Source organism: Giraffa tippelskirchi, chromosome 5, assembly GCF_054371585.1.
Source record: "Giraffa tippelskirchi isolate mGirTip1 chromosome 5, T2T-mGirTip1v1.2.pri, whole genome shotgun sequence".
Taxonomy (NCBI): domain Eukaryota; kingdom Metazoa; phylum Chordata; class Mammalia; order Artiodactyla; family Giraffidae; genus Giraffa; species Giraffa tippelskirchi.
Window position 1 is genome coordinate 94005133 of NC_137279.1, and position 13961 is coordinate 94019093.

Sequence of the window (13961 nt, forward strand, 5' to 3'; positions counted from 1 at the left end):
GCCTCCTGACGATTAAGGGTCTCCCTTCCCGAGCGAGGCCCTGGATCCGCCCAACCGGCCCTGCGCGCCTTGCGGCTGTGCGTAGTGAGGTGCACCCTGTCTCCGCTGAGCCCTGTTCTCCAGCCCCGCCTACCAGCTTTACAGGCTGCTCTGGGATTTCCTTTCGCCTCCGGTTGGGGCTGCTGTTTCGCTTCGCCGACGGTAGGCGTAGTGGATTTTGCACTGCTTAGATCTTAACTCTCCTTTCCCTGCATCTGCAGCTCACCTTTTTATCAGCACTGTTATCATTAATTGTAGGGATGGTCGTGTTTTACTAATGAGGAAGAGGGGGTAAATCTTCAAATCCTCTTCTACCCGCTTGCATTTTTGAGGGCTGGAATGGGAAAAAGGTCTGTATAATTTATCCATTCTTCAATCATCCGACAAATGTTCAGTGAGCACAGCACTAGCGCGGGCTGCTGTGCTACCTACTGGCGATACACATTGACCCCTGCTCTATTAGGCTTTTGCATGGACGGATCAACAGACAAAGGAGTTAGGCCACTGGGTGCTATAATTGACATTAAGTCATGTTTACAATTAACTGCAACTAACAAGAGCTACAAAGAGATGTGAGATTTGTGAGCTTGTGTTACAGGAGGGGTGTGTGTGAGAAAGAGAATTTCTCAGACATAATGACAGGAGCTGAGATCTGAAAGAAAGATGAATAGGCATTAACTAGGCCTGGAAGTCAAGAGTGGTGCAAACTGAAGAAGAGCCTTTGTGAGGATTCTGAGGAGAAAGGATAGAGAACAAGGGGGCCAGTCCATGGCAGGCTATAATTAGAGATTGGTCTCCGTTCCTTGGCACTTACCCCTTACAGTCTGATTTCTACACAGCAGCCAAAGTGATCTTTTAAAAATATAGACCTGATGGTGGCACTTCCCTGCACCAAACTGTCCAGTGAATTTCCATCTTGGAATAAAATGCAGACTCCTCACAGTGGCCATGAAAGCCTTACAGAATCTGACCCCCAACCTTCTTCTCTAAATTCACTTCCTACCACTCTCTCCCTCACTCCCTTTGTCCAGCACTCCCTACCCCTTTATTTTGTTTCATAGTGCTGGTGGCCATCTGAAGTTCTGTGTTTGTTGTCTGCCATCCCCGCTAGAACATAAGCTCCACCGGGTCAGGGACTTTATCATCTTATTCACTACTGTATCTAGAACAGTGCCTGGCCCATAGTAGATGCCCAGTTATTATTTGTCAAATATGTGCATTGGGGAGCACATAGCAGGAGTGCCCTGCATATTTAGGGGTGTCAGGAAAATGGTACTGATGGTAGAGACATTAAGGCTGAGAACTTACTGATGAAAAAAAGTATTTATTCTTTTTTTTTTTTTTTAAGAGAGAAGATCCTAGCTCAGAGCAGAGACAAGATGGAATGTGGCTTGTTAGGCAAAATGTGATTGGAGCATATAGTCCATGTGGAGAGATGAGATATGAAGCTGGAACAAAGATGCCAGTTCCCATAAGCCCTCTTAAAAAGCAGTATTGAGCCATTGAAGGGTTTTAGGAGGGAGAGTGGTAGCTTCAGTGTTTATATTTGAGTTACACCATTGAATGCTTCTTGAAGAATGGGTTGGAGGAGAAAAGTAGAGTGTAGGAGGCCAAGTGAGAGGTGTTTCAGTAGTTAACAAGAGAAATGATAGGAAGAAGGGTTCGGGGAAAGGACAGAGTCAGGCACAAGCCCCAGGTTCTTCGAGGAAGAGGTTCTGTTCATGGGGAAAGAGAACACAGGAGGAAGAGTGGGTTTGGCTGGAGGAGATGATGCCTTCGTGATGGTGCTGCCGAAGTGTCTGTGAGACTCCCACCAGGGAAGGTGTGGAGGGTAGAGTCATCACAGAGTCCATCTCAAGAGGAGGATTGGGATTGGAGGTGCAGATTTTGGAACCAAAAGCAACTAGAAGATAATCAAAGCCATGGGTTATCTCTGGAGAGAGCATGACCTATGAGAAGAGAAGGTCTAGGACAAAACCCTAAGGAACAGACAGAGGAGGCGAAGCCTTCAAAGGAGAAGGAACAGCCAAAGAAGGGAGAGGACCTCCAGAGCAGCCGAGTACGAAGTCATAAGAACAAAAAAGAATGCTTCTACAACAGAGGGGCCTTGTGTCAACTGAGGCAAAAAGTACAGTCAGATAAGTGCTTGTATACTTAGTTGTTCAGTTGTGTCTGACTCTGTACTGACCCCGCCAGGCTCCTCTGTCCATCGGGATTCTCCAGGCAAGAATACTGGAGTGGGTTGCCATGCCCTCCTCCAGGAGATCTTCCCGACCCATGGATTGAAACCAGGCCTCCTGCATTGCAGGCAGATTCTTTACCTTCTGAACCACCAGGGAATCCCTGGGCTGGGCATTATTCACTGGACTTAGCAACAGAAGGATCATCAGTGACGTTGGCAAGAGCAGTTTTGGGGAGCCAAGAGGAACCAGCTTCAGCCTGTGCAATGTAGTAAATGGAGAGAAGACTCACCAAGTGTAGCAACCCATCCCAGAGGTTTGGCGGTAATATTACATGCATTGTTGCATGAGGTCCTCATAACACCCCGTGAGGCAAGAGGTTTGGAGATGAGGAAACTGAAGCTCTAAGAAGTCAAGTAACTTCCCAGTATCTCAGTTCTAGTAAGGCATGAAGCAAGGGTTTTAATCCTATATAATCACTAGGGTGTCTGTCTGTGTCGAAACACCCTTCCCCTTCCTTATTGCCTCCTCTTAAGGGAGAGAATTGATGGCAGCCAGAGGGAGCAGGGGTGGGGGTAAAGGCCTGGGACTGAAGACTCCTTCCGCTGTACCTGGAGGAAAGAAACAAAGACTAGATAACAATAACAATAATAATTCCAGCCATCCATATGGAGTTTTACAGTTCACAAGGACCATCTTCTCATACCTTTTTATCTGCAATGAGACTCATGACAGCCTTGCATGGAAGGCTCAGGACAGTAAGGAATGTGCGAGCAGGCTCACAGTTGTTGAGCATTTGAATCATACTTCCTGTGCCTCAACCAAATCCCCTCAATTAAGTCTTACTCGAGCTCTAATAGTCCTCTTCAGAGTTAGCTTCATTCTTCTGGAAGTTCACCACTCTTTTGCTTCAGATCACACCAAAGACATTCTCTGAAACACTGACAAGCAGGACCTTGAACAGCGAATGCGGTTAGTAACTTAACCCATTTATTCATTCAGTAAACCTGAGCCCCAATTCTGTGCTTGTCTCTTGAGGAAGAGTTTTAGGTTTCAGAGAAATAGGAACTGTGAAATATGCCCTGTGGCCATTTAGAAACTTACAGAAGGGACTTCCCTGGTGGTACAGTGGATAAGAGTCTGCCTGCTAATACAGGGGACACAGGTTTGATCCCTGGTCTGGGAAGATGCCACATGCCATGGAGCAGCTGAAGTCCATGCGCTGCAACTATTGAAGCCTGCAAGCTCTAGGGTCTGCGAGCTGCAAGTACTGAGCCCATGTGCTGCAACTACTGAAGCCCACACACCTAGAGCCTGTGCTGTGCAGCAAGAGAAGCCATCACAATAAGAAGCCTGTGCAACCGCAACAGAGTAGCCCCCACTCACCACAACTATAGGAAGCCCATATGCAGCAACAAAGACCCAGTGCAACCATAAATAAATCAATAGATAAACAATTGTTTAAAAAAGAAAGAAAAAGAAACTTACTGAAGAGTAAAAGTATACTACTGAAAAGTCAGGGAGACTGTATGACATGATGACTAAGAGCTTCTTGGGCTTCAGAGTAGGAGAGAACTGAATTTAGGCTTGACTCTGCCACTTACTTAACGTCTCTGAGTCAGTTTTCCCCATAACATGGGGTTGTCAGGCTAATGCATGTAGTAAGCACTCATGCAAGATTAGCTATTGGTATCTTGAGAAAAATTATAGGAAAGCATATGAGGTACAAACACTTTCCATTTGCACTGGACTTTACAGGTATGCTGTGGTTATTGTTTAAGAGTTGGTTAACTAAACCAACTATTGCCATAATCATTCAGCAACATGTCAAATTATGTATCAGATCATCAGTTGTACACATTAAACTTACACAATGTTACATCTCAGTGGCAGTTGCAATTTAGTTGCTAAGTTGTTTCCGACTCTTCCTACCCCATAGACTGTAGCCCACCAGGCTCCTCTGTGCATGGGGTTCTCCAGGCAAGAATATTGGAGTGGGTTGCCATTTCCTTCTCCAGGGGATCTTCTTGACCCAGGAATCGAACCTAGGTCTCCTACATTGCAGGCACATTCTTTAATGCCTGAGCTAGAGATGTAAAAAATTTTATCTCGATAGAGCTGAAAAGAAAGTTTGTTGATCAGATGAATCGGAGATGAAGCTACAACCTAGTAATTAAGGGGCAGAAGGGTCTCACTGGAGGAAGAAATCATTTGGTGTCAGTAATCAGTAAGAGTAGTATTTCTTCAGATCAGAAACCAGAGCTGAAAGAACAGATTAAAGGTTGACTGGTAAGGTTTATCCATTCACTTATCTCTTAAGTATTTTTTTAGTCCTCCTCTGCCATACATGACATGAGAGTGTCTCTCTTTGACCATGGAGGTGACAGTGGGACCAGAAGGAGGCACCCTTCTTGGGGAGTTGACTTGAGACCTACAGAGTAAGGAGCCTGTGACATGGTGCTTGCTAGGCTCCAAGGCTGGAGTTTGCTATCTGAGCCAACGGTTGGCTGAAGTGAGATCAGAACTTCTGTACTGGGTCAGCCAAACTATTTTTGTGCTTCAGCTTCTCACTTATATTTATTTCCCAGTTGCTCTCCCTTGATGTTTAGCTAAGTCTTTTAAAAGTGCTGTGCAAAGGGAAACAAGGAATGCATTGTGGCCACCTAGTACGTCCATAGTGACTACTGCAGCCTGGGCATTTGAGGTGACTCCCCTAGGGCAGTGGGTCTCAGTTGTCCCCTAGATGGCATTTTGGAAACATGTCTTTAGTGGAGACCATGATTAGGAGCAATTGGCTTTTCTAGTAGTCATGTATGAATGTTGAGAGTTGGACCAAAACGGAGGCTGAACGCTGAAGAATTGATGCTTTCAAATTGTGGTGCTAGAGAAGACTCTTGAGAGTCCCTTGGACTGCAAAGAGATCAAACCAGTCAATCCTGAAGGAAATCAGTCCTGAATATTCATTGGAAGGACTGATGCTGAAGCTGAAGCTCCAATACTTTGGCCACCTGATACGAAGAACTGGCCCATTGGAAAAGACCCTGGTGCTGGGAAAGATTGAAGGCAGGAGGAAAAGGGGACGACAGAGGATGAGATCGTTGGATGGCATCACCAACTCGATGGACATGAGTTTGAGCAAGCTCCAGGAGTTGGTGATGGACAGGGAAGCCTGGCATGCTGCAGTCCATGGAATCACAAAGAGTCAGACACAACTAAGTGGCTGAACAACAACAACGATTAGGAGCACTTTGAGAATTGAGTGGAAGGAGGACAGGAAAGGTAGACTATAACATGCGGGACAGTCCTGCACAAAGAAGTATCTCTCATTCTACTTACTTTGGAATGTTCTGTTCAACAATATATGCAAATATAAGATCAAATATAAATCAACAAGACTTTATTATATAATAATGCAGAAAAGTTTTAGAAGTTTTGTTGTTGTTGTTGAAAAGCCCAATAACTTAGGAGATCATTATGTTGGAAGGAGTTAAATACATTGTCTTGAGATTATTGCATCTGTCTACTCAGCATATTAGAGCATTCCCAACTATGTAATATATTTAATTGTAAAGAGTTTCAATGTGGTAGTATTCCTACCAAAACAATGAACCAACTGCAAATATGTAATGAAAATTTTTTTACTGGCTTTATTGAGGTTTAATTTATATACTATAAAAGTTTCTCCTTTTAAGTGTACAGTTCAATGATTTTGAGTAAATTTATAGAATTTTGCAATTTCGATTTCCACTCCAGCCACAGGCAAGCACTAATCTGTTTTCTGTCTCTCTAGATTTGGCTGTTCTAGAATTTCATATAAATGGAATCATGCAATGTGTGGTCTTTTTGTCTGGCTTCTTTGACTTACCATGATGTTTTTGAGGTACATTCATGTCATAGCGTGTATCGGTATTTTGTTCCTTTTTATTGTTGAATACTATTCCATTTAATGAAATACCACAGTTTGTGTATTTATTCACCAGCTGATAGACATTTGGTTTGTTTCCGTAAATAACACTGCTATAAATATTCATGTGCAAGTCTTTGTGTGGATAAATGTTTTCTTTTCAGTAGCTGCCTAGAAGTGGAATTGCTGGGTCCAATGGTAACTCTGTTTAACATTTTGAGAAACTGCCAAACTGTTTTCCAAAGTGGCTGCACCATTTTACATTCCCACAATAACATATGAGCATTCTAATTTCTCCACATCCTTGCCAACACTTGTCATTGTCTGTCATCTTGATCATAGCCATCCTAATGTATGTGACGTGGTATCTCATAATGGTTTTGATTTGCATTTCCTTAATGATAAATGTTGTCAAGCATCTGTTTGTGTTCTTGTTGGACATTTGTACATTATCTTTGGATAAGTGTCTCTTCAAGTCCTTTGCCTGTTTTTTAATTGGGTTATCTTCTTATTATTGAGTTGTAAGAGTTCTCTGTATATTTTGGATACTAGGCCCTTATCAGAGATGTGATTTGAAAATATTTTATCCCGTTCTGTGGGTTTTCTTTTCACTTTCTTGATGGCATCCTTTGAAACACAAACATTTTTCATTTTGATGAAGTCCGATTTATCTTTTTCTTCTATCATTTGTATTTGGGAATGATAAATAAGAAACCATTGTCTAATGAGACTTTGAACTTAAGCTATAATGATTTGAGAATTTTGGGGACCTTGAGAGGAAGTAAGAGTATTTACCTGTGGGGAGACATGCCTTACTGGGGAACAAAGGGCGGACTGTGGTAGATTTCCTCCTAGATGGCCCCCAAATGATCCCCACCACCTGGCGTTCATGCTTTTATTTAGCTTCTCTGTCCCACACACATCTCTATGGAAGACCTGTGTAGGGACTTTGCTGGTAGTCCAGTGGTTAAGACTGTGTGCTCCTAATGCAGGGGCCTCAGTGTTGTTCCCTGGTCAGGGAACTAAGATCCCACATGCCACACAGGTGTGACAAAAAAATAAATAAACCAATTATCCTTCAATTGGGCTTCCCTTGTGGCTCAGCTGGTAAAGAATCCACCTGCAATGCAGGAGACCTGGGTTCGATCCCTGGGTTGGGAAGATCCCCTGGAGAAGGGAAAGGCTACCCAGTCCAGTATTCTGGCCTCGAGAATTCCATGGACTGTATAGTCCATGGGGTCACAAACAGCTGGACACGACTGAGTGACTTTCACTTTATCCTTCAATTTAAAAAATAAATAAAAATTTAATATGTATATATATATATAAATAAAAAGAAGATGACTGTTATCCAATAGGATATTGTAAAACTGATGTGTGGCTCCTGAGGCTAAGACATTGTGGCTTCTCCCTTACTCTCTCTTAGACCACTCACTGGGGGGGAATCTAGCTGCCATGATGGGAGGACACTCAAGCAGCCCTATGAATTATTCCACGTGGTGGGAAACTGAGGCCTTCTGCCAACAGCCAGCTCCAGTTTATCACTTATGTTAGGTGATGAACCTATGTTAGGCTTCCCTAGTGATGCAGACAGTTTACTGCCTGCAATGTGGGGGACCTGGGTTCAATCCCTGGGTTAGGAAGATCCCCTGGAGAAGGGAATGGCAACTCACTCTAATTGTCTTGCCTGGAGAATCCCATGGACAGAGGAGCCTGGTGGGCTACAGTCCATGGGGTTGCAAAGACTCCACAGGACTGAGTGACTAACACTTTCAGTTTCGCTTAACTTGGAGGCAGAGCCTTAGCCCAGCCAAGCCTACTGCAGGTGACAGCAGCCCTGACCAGTGTCTCGGCAATAATCTTTTGAGAAACTGCAAGTGTGAACCATCCAGATAAGCCACTCCTGCATTCCTTTCCCACAGAAACTATGAGATAACAAATGTTTATTGTTGCCTAAAACAAAGAAAAAGAAACCACTGGCTAATCTTCCTTATTCCAGAAGTGTTATAGTTTTAGCTCTTATATTTAAGTCTGTGATTCATTTTGCTTTGATTTTTGATTATGGAGTGAGGTAAGGGTCTAAGTTTATCTTTTTTGCACATGATATCCAGTCATCTCAGCACCATTTGTTGAAAAGAAATTCCTTACTGAATTACTAAGGCTTAGAATCAAATAGTAAATTTGTTAAGACTCGTGGAATGCACTGAATCTTATTCATAAAGACTGACTTTTAAGCATTTTTGTTTATCATGTATTTTATATTTTTACAGCATAATAATAATTACATTTTGTAAAAATTACATGAAAATTACACACTGAAATTATTAATTCGTGGGCTGTTTTTCCTTCTGTTAAATCCTAATTTATTCCATTTAGTTTAGTACATATCTGACTATTCTATAATGTCTTGTAGATAATCCTTCCTAAGCCTTTATTTATTGAAAACATACTTTCCCATAAAAAAAAGTCCCATTATCTTTCCTTTATATTCCAATTAAGGCAACAATATTTAGTCTCTTAAATTATGTGTGTAGGTAAGTCATAGTATCTATACCTTTATTTCAGGATAGTAGAGAGTATGTGAGGAAATACTTGTTATGAAAAGGGGGTGCTCAGGAGGTTGGGCTGAGATTTCTCGTGATAGGGAGAGAGAAGCTCAGGAACAGAGGCAGACCTGCCCCTCCCCAGCTGAAAACCAGTCCATCTTGCTCAACCCTGGAGTCCTGGATTCTGTTTCATTATCGACCAGTTATCCCCTGACCAATGCCTTTGAAGAACACAGATTCAGAAATGGTGCCATGTAGCCAGCACTTTGGAAGCCAACTTGGGCTTCATTTTTAGCAGATAAAACACACCGTGGAAAACACGGGACAATTTTGAAACAATACAAAGCAACATTGCAGACCAGCACAGCAGCTGTTGAAAATAACCAGCAGCTAAGCTAGTATTTGGCACACCAGGAGGCACTCACCTCCAGGTGTGATGTGTGTCACAGGACTCTGGATATGAATCTGTTATCAAACGCAAGTCTGTATGCTCAGTGCATAGTGAGGCAAGACAAGACCAAAACGTCAGAGTTTGGAGCAAAGAGCGGTTTACTGCAGGGCCATGCAAAGTTGCTCATGCCTTAAAAACCCCCAACTCCTGGAAAGCTTTCAGCCAAGCCCTTTTATGGGGGGTGGGGTGGGGCGTGGTTAGTTGTTGCAAACTTCTTGGTGTCAGATTATTTTTACTTAAGGTCAGGTCATGGTCAGGTCACCATGTTGCTGTAAACCTCCACCAGAGCAAACGCTATTCTCTGTTCTGACAAAGAAGGGCAAAGTGCTAAGGCTCAACTTTCGCTCTCCGAGGCCCAGGCTAAGAGGAGGAGACCCTGCGCAGGCATGTTACTCTGCCCTAGAGCATTGGTCCAGCATCTAGTCTCTGTCCTTCCACCAGTGCCCAGGCCCTGCTGAAGAGGCAGATCTCAGCTGGTGGCACACTCAGGGGCAGGTCCCCAGAGCCTGCCCAGCCCCAATCACTGAGGGAGCCAGGCGCCCAGCATCCAGCCAGCCCTCAGGCTTTTCATTTAAACCGCAGCGAATCATTTGTGTAGGATCAGTGGGAATACATATTGTAGCAAATGCCCATCAGGTTCGTTTCCAGCTCACAGCAGTTGCCCTTCTTTGAGAAAAGCTCCAACCATAGAGGTGGAGCTGAAGTCATGATGGGCAGTATCATTGCAGCTTAACCCTGACCTCTGCCACCTCCTAGGGGGTAGACAGCTGATCTCAGCTATATCAGTTTTTGAAATGTGAACGGAGAGACTGGTTGAAGCTGTGCATGGCACTTAATAGCAGTGTCCATGTACTCCAGTTGCTGAGGCCTCTGTGGATGGTGACCCATGGAGACCGGCATCGCCATTAGACCACAGAGGGGGAGTGGAGGAGAGGGCGCAGCTGCTTTGAGGCCTGGGCCTGGCCAGGGGACGGTGTGGCAAGGGCTCTGGAGCTCTGTGGGACACAGCCCTCAGCCTGTCCCCAGGCCCCCCAGCTCACTTGCCGGCCCTGAAGAGACAGTCTCTTACCTTCTCTCACCCACTCTCTGCCTTGAGGACCACTGCCCGGTTGAGAGTTGGCAGCCATAGGGTCCCATGTGTACCTGCCCTGCCCCTTATTACAAATCCAGGTCCCACCACTGAGTAGTCAAAGGACTTTGGGCAATTTCATGACCATTTGGAGTCTCAAATTCCTCATCTCTAAAGTAGGGAAAAAATTAGTATCTGCCTTGTGAGAATGAAATGAGACAATGAACATAAAGCAGTGTAGAATAAGTACTCAACAAATATTAGCCCTTATAATAACCAACTTCATTAAGAAGATAAAATACAAAAGCCACAAGGGCAAATCACCTTGATAGCAACTAAACAAAAGACTCAACAAAGTCTCTGCCTGCAAAGGGAAACTGGCGAGGGAGAGGGACTTTAGAGCCAGCAGAGCAGGTAAGGGCAAACATAATATGTGCTTAATAAATATTGGTGGAACAAGTGAACTCAAGGGAAGTAAGATATTGGATGTCACCTGCTTTGCTCCCCAGAACAAGTCATGTGCAGCATTTCCTTGAGAAACAGGAAGTCTGAATAGGGCAGATTTGACATAGTGATGGTGATTCAATTAAACGGAACAATTTGGCACATACCCATCCTGGGCCAGGCCTTCTGCTTGAATGAGTAAGAACTCATTTGTGGAATTCCAAGCTCCTTATGTAAACTCAGCCCTACGTTGTTGTAGTATTCAGTGCCAGTCTTCATTAGCATAATGGTGAGCCCCAGCCTGTCACATGGGAGACCAGATTCAATTCCCCAAGGGGAGGCAACACGCCCTTTTTGGGCTTCCCAGATGGCACTAGTCATAAAGAACCTGCCTGCCAATGCAGGAGACATAAGAGACAAGGGTTCGATCCCTGGGTCAGGAATATCCTCTGGAGGAGGAAATGGCAACCCACTCTGGTATCTTTGCCTGGAAAATCCCATGGACAGAGGAGCCTGGCATGTTACAAACCATGGGGTCGCAAAGACTGAAGTGACTTAGCAGTGTACTAGGCATTATCATACTGACACCTTATGACAATTCTGTGTGATGGGAGTTATCACTTCCCTTTTATAGATGAGAAACAGAGGCTTAGAGTGATTAAGTAGTTTGTTGTTGTTCAGTCACTAAGTCATGTCTGACTCTTTGCCACCCCATGGACTGCAGCAGGCCAGGCCTCTCTGTCCCTCACCATCTCCCAGAGTTCGCTCAAGTTCATGTCCATTGAATCGGTGATGCCATCCAACCATCTCATCCTCTGCTGTCCTCTCCTTTTGCCTTCAGCCTTTACCGGCATGAGGGTCTTTTTCAGTGAGTTGGCTGTTCACATCAGGTAGCCAAAGTATTGGAGCTTCAGCTTCAGCATCAGTCCTTCCAGTTTATTGAAGGTCAAACCCCAGTAAATAGTGGAGCCAAGATTCAAACCAAGCTCCTCTCACCAAGACTATAGCTTCTGACAGGCTGTACTGTCCATGGAGTCGTGAAGATTTGGACACAACTGAGTGACTAAGCACACATACACACATAGCTCCTCTAGGGTCATGGGAACCCTGAGGAAGAAACAGTCAATTTTCCCTGGAGTTTATTTGGAAACACTTCACTGAGATAATTAAAAAAAAAAGACAAAACAAACAAGTGGTTCCTGAGGGTCTACTTTGTACCAGGCACTGTGCTTATCTTACTGATTGCAGTAATGACCTTGTGAGGTGGTGGCATTTAACAGATGAGGAAACTTAACTAATGAGGAAATAGGCTCAGGAAGCTAGAGTCAGTCAGGTCTTAATTTTGTATGTCACTCCCACTAAATCTGTGATGTGGCCCATGAGGCAACACAAGCTCCTTTTCACATCCACTGAGGATACAGCTTTGTACCACACTTTCCAGTTTCTGAACTGCTTTACACAACCTCTCTGTCCTGTGAGAAAGGAAGAACAGTTCCTTCTCATCTGTATCTGCTGATGAAACAAGACAGGCCTAGGCAGGCACCGGGCCCCTGCCCAGGGCCCATCCTCCCTGCACTTCTCTGGTTAATACTCCTTATCCCTCACCCCTCCTCCATGAGGCCCTGTATGAAGGGTCTCTGTGCGCAGCTGTTACCAATTTTGTCCTTATCTATAAGCATCTGTGTGACTCCCCTTCTTATGAGCCTCTGTAGGGCAAAGATTGCTTAATCATCGCTCAGGATTTTGGCCTCAGTATTTTTGTACCATGATCCTCTTTTATTAGTATTAACCATTATCAGCATAGCTTTAAAATATTTTTCTTAAGAAGGCAGTGTGCCTGCTGTGGTTCCCATCCTTTGGGATTCGGGAACCTCTACCCAATCCTTCATTCAGATCCTTCATCTAGAGTCTTCCTAAAGCTGTCATCCATACATGCCTTCTAGAATTTCATAGGATGTATAAGCCCTCAGGACGCGAGTCAGTCGCCCTTTACAAATATGGTTGCAGTTGCCTCACTTCCTGGGTCATGTGACACTCCCATGGTTTCACGTGACTCGTTCCATTATGCCGGAATTAACCCGCAGAGCTAATCTGGTGTGTATAGCTATCACAGGCCCCTGCATCCCTGTTTTTATTTAGTTGGTCCTCTATCCCTCCGAAGTTTGGGAACCCCAAAGTCTTCTTGCCTGGTGATGGAGCTTTCAAGTCCTTCCAGAGAGGTGAGTGGGGACAAGGCTTCTAATTGGTCTTGTCATGCACTTTCTGGAATTCTGGCTAACCCGGCTCTGGAATTCAATGAATGACAGACTCTCCTTGAAGCAGGTCATCATGCCTTTTTGATGGAGGGAAGGTGGGATCGAAGGAGAAATGGTTGGGAAGAGGGGTGCAGGAGGGTCCTGCTTGGGGTGGGCAGAGAGCTTGGAGAGAGGGCTGGACTCAGGTGTCTGTGGGCGTTGTTCCATTCTGTTAAAGGTGGGAGACTATAGGCAGTCGAGCCCTGCCTAGGAGAGTAGATGAGAGGTGGAGAGGGGCTTGCCTTCTAGCCACTCCTCATTGTGTTCTCAGGAGTATCCTATGCCTCGGGACAGAGTAGGAATCATGGCTGCCAGCCTCATGGGATTATTTCTACTTCATACAGTGTCCTGGGTATCAGGTAAGTGAGTCAGAGAGAAGGGAAAGAGCCCCAGGGCCCCCCTTCTGCCATATGGTCTTTGGCAGTCTCTGGCATACTGATGGTGGACTTAAGTAGATGCTCAATAAATCCTTTTGTGTGACTGAGAGCAACAGTGGGGTGGGGGTACAGCAAGATAATTTTTTAAAATATTTATTTATTATTTATTTGTCTTGAGTTGGGTCTTTGTTGGGGCATGTGGGATTTAGTTTCCTGACCAGGGGTCAAACCCCTTCCCCTTGCATTGGGAGCTCAGACTCTTAGCCATTGGACCGCCAGGGAAGCCCAAGAATTTTTGAAACCAGTAGTTAGTCTTTCTTTCCAACTAGTGTGTCCCTTCTCCCCATCTTCACCCTTCAGCCCTTGCCTCTCTTGTGCTCCCTCCCTGCCAGGTGCCCGCCCCTGCATCCCTAAAAGCTTTGGCTACAGCTCGGTGGTATGTGTCTGCAATGCTACATACTGTGATTCTCTTGACCCCTTGACCCTGCCTGACCCTGGCACCTTCAGCCGCTTTGAGAGCACACGCAGCGGGCGCCGAATGGAGCTGAGTCTGGGGACCATCCAGGCTAATCGCACAGGCACAGGTAACCACCCCTCACCCAGGCTATGGTCCTTCTGGAGCCCAGTCATGCCAGCGATCAGCATGGAGTTTCTTCC

General features: G+C 45.0%; 1 protein-coding gene across 3 annotated transcripts in view; it reads left to right on the forward strand.

Moving 5' to 3' along the window:
* The window catches only part of GBA1 (glucosylceramidase beta 1), an 18260-nt gene continuing 4299 nt past the window's right edge, over window positions 1-13961 (forward strand). For 2 of the 3 annotated variants that reach the window (XR_014054933.1, XM_081494326.1), the window contains exons 1-4: window positions 1-201; window positions 12773-12852; window positions 13199-13286; window positions 13697-13888. Coding sequence is in view for 2 of the 3 variants with exons in the window: in XM_081494326.1 (XP_081350452.1) it covers window positions 12826-12852; window positions 13199-13286; window positions 13697-13888 (307 nt within the window). In the remaining variant the exon portion in view is untranslated. Of the gene's footprint in view, window positions 202-12674; window positions 12853-13198; window positions 13287-13696; window positions 13889-13961 lie in introns of those variants that run through there. The other variant, XM_081494327.1, reaches the window with a different exon arrangement.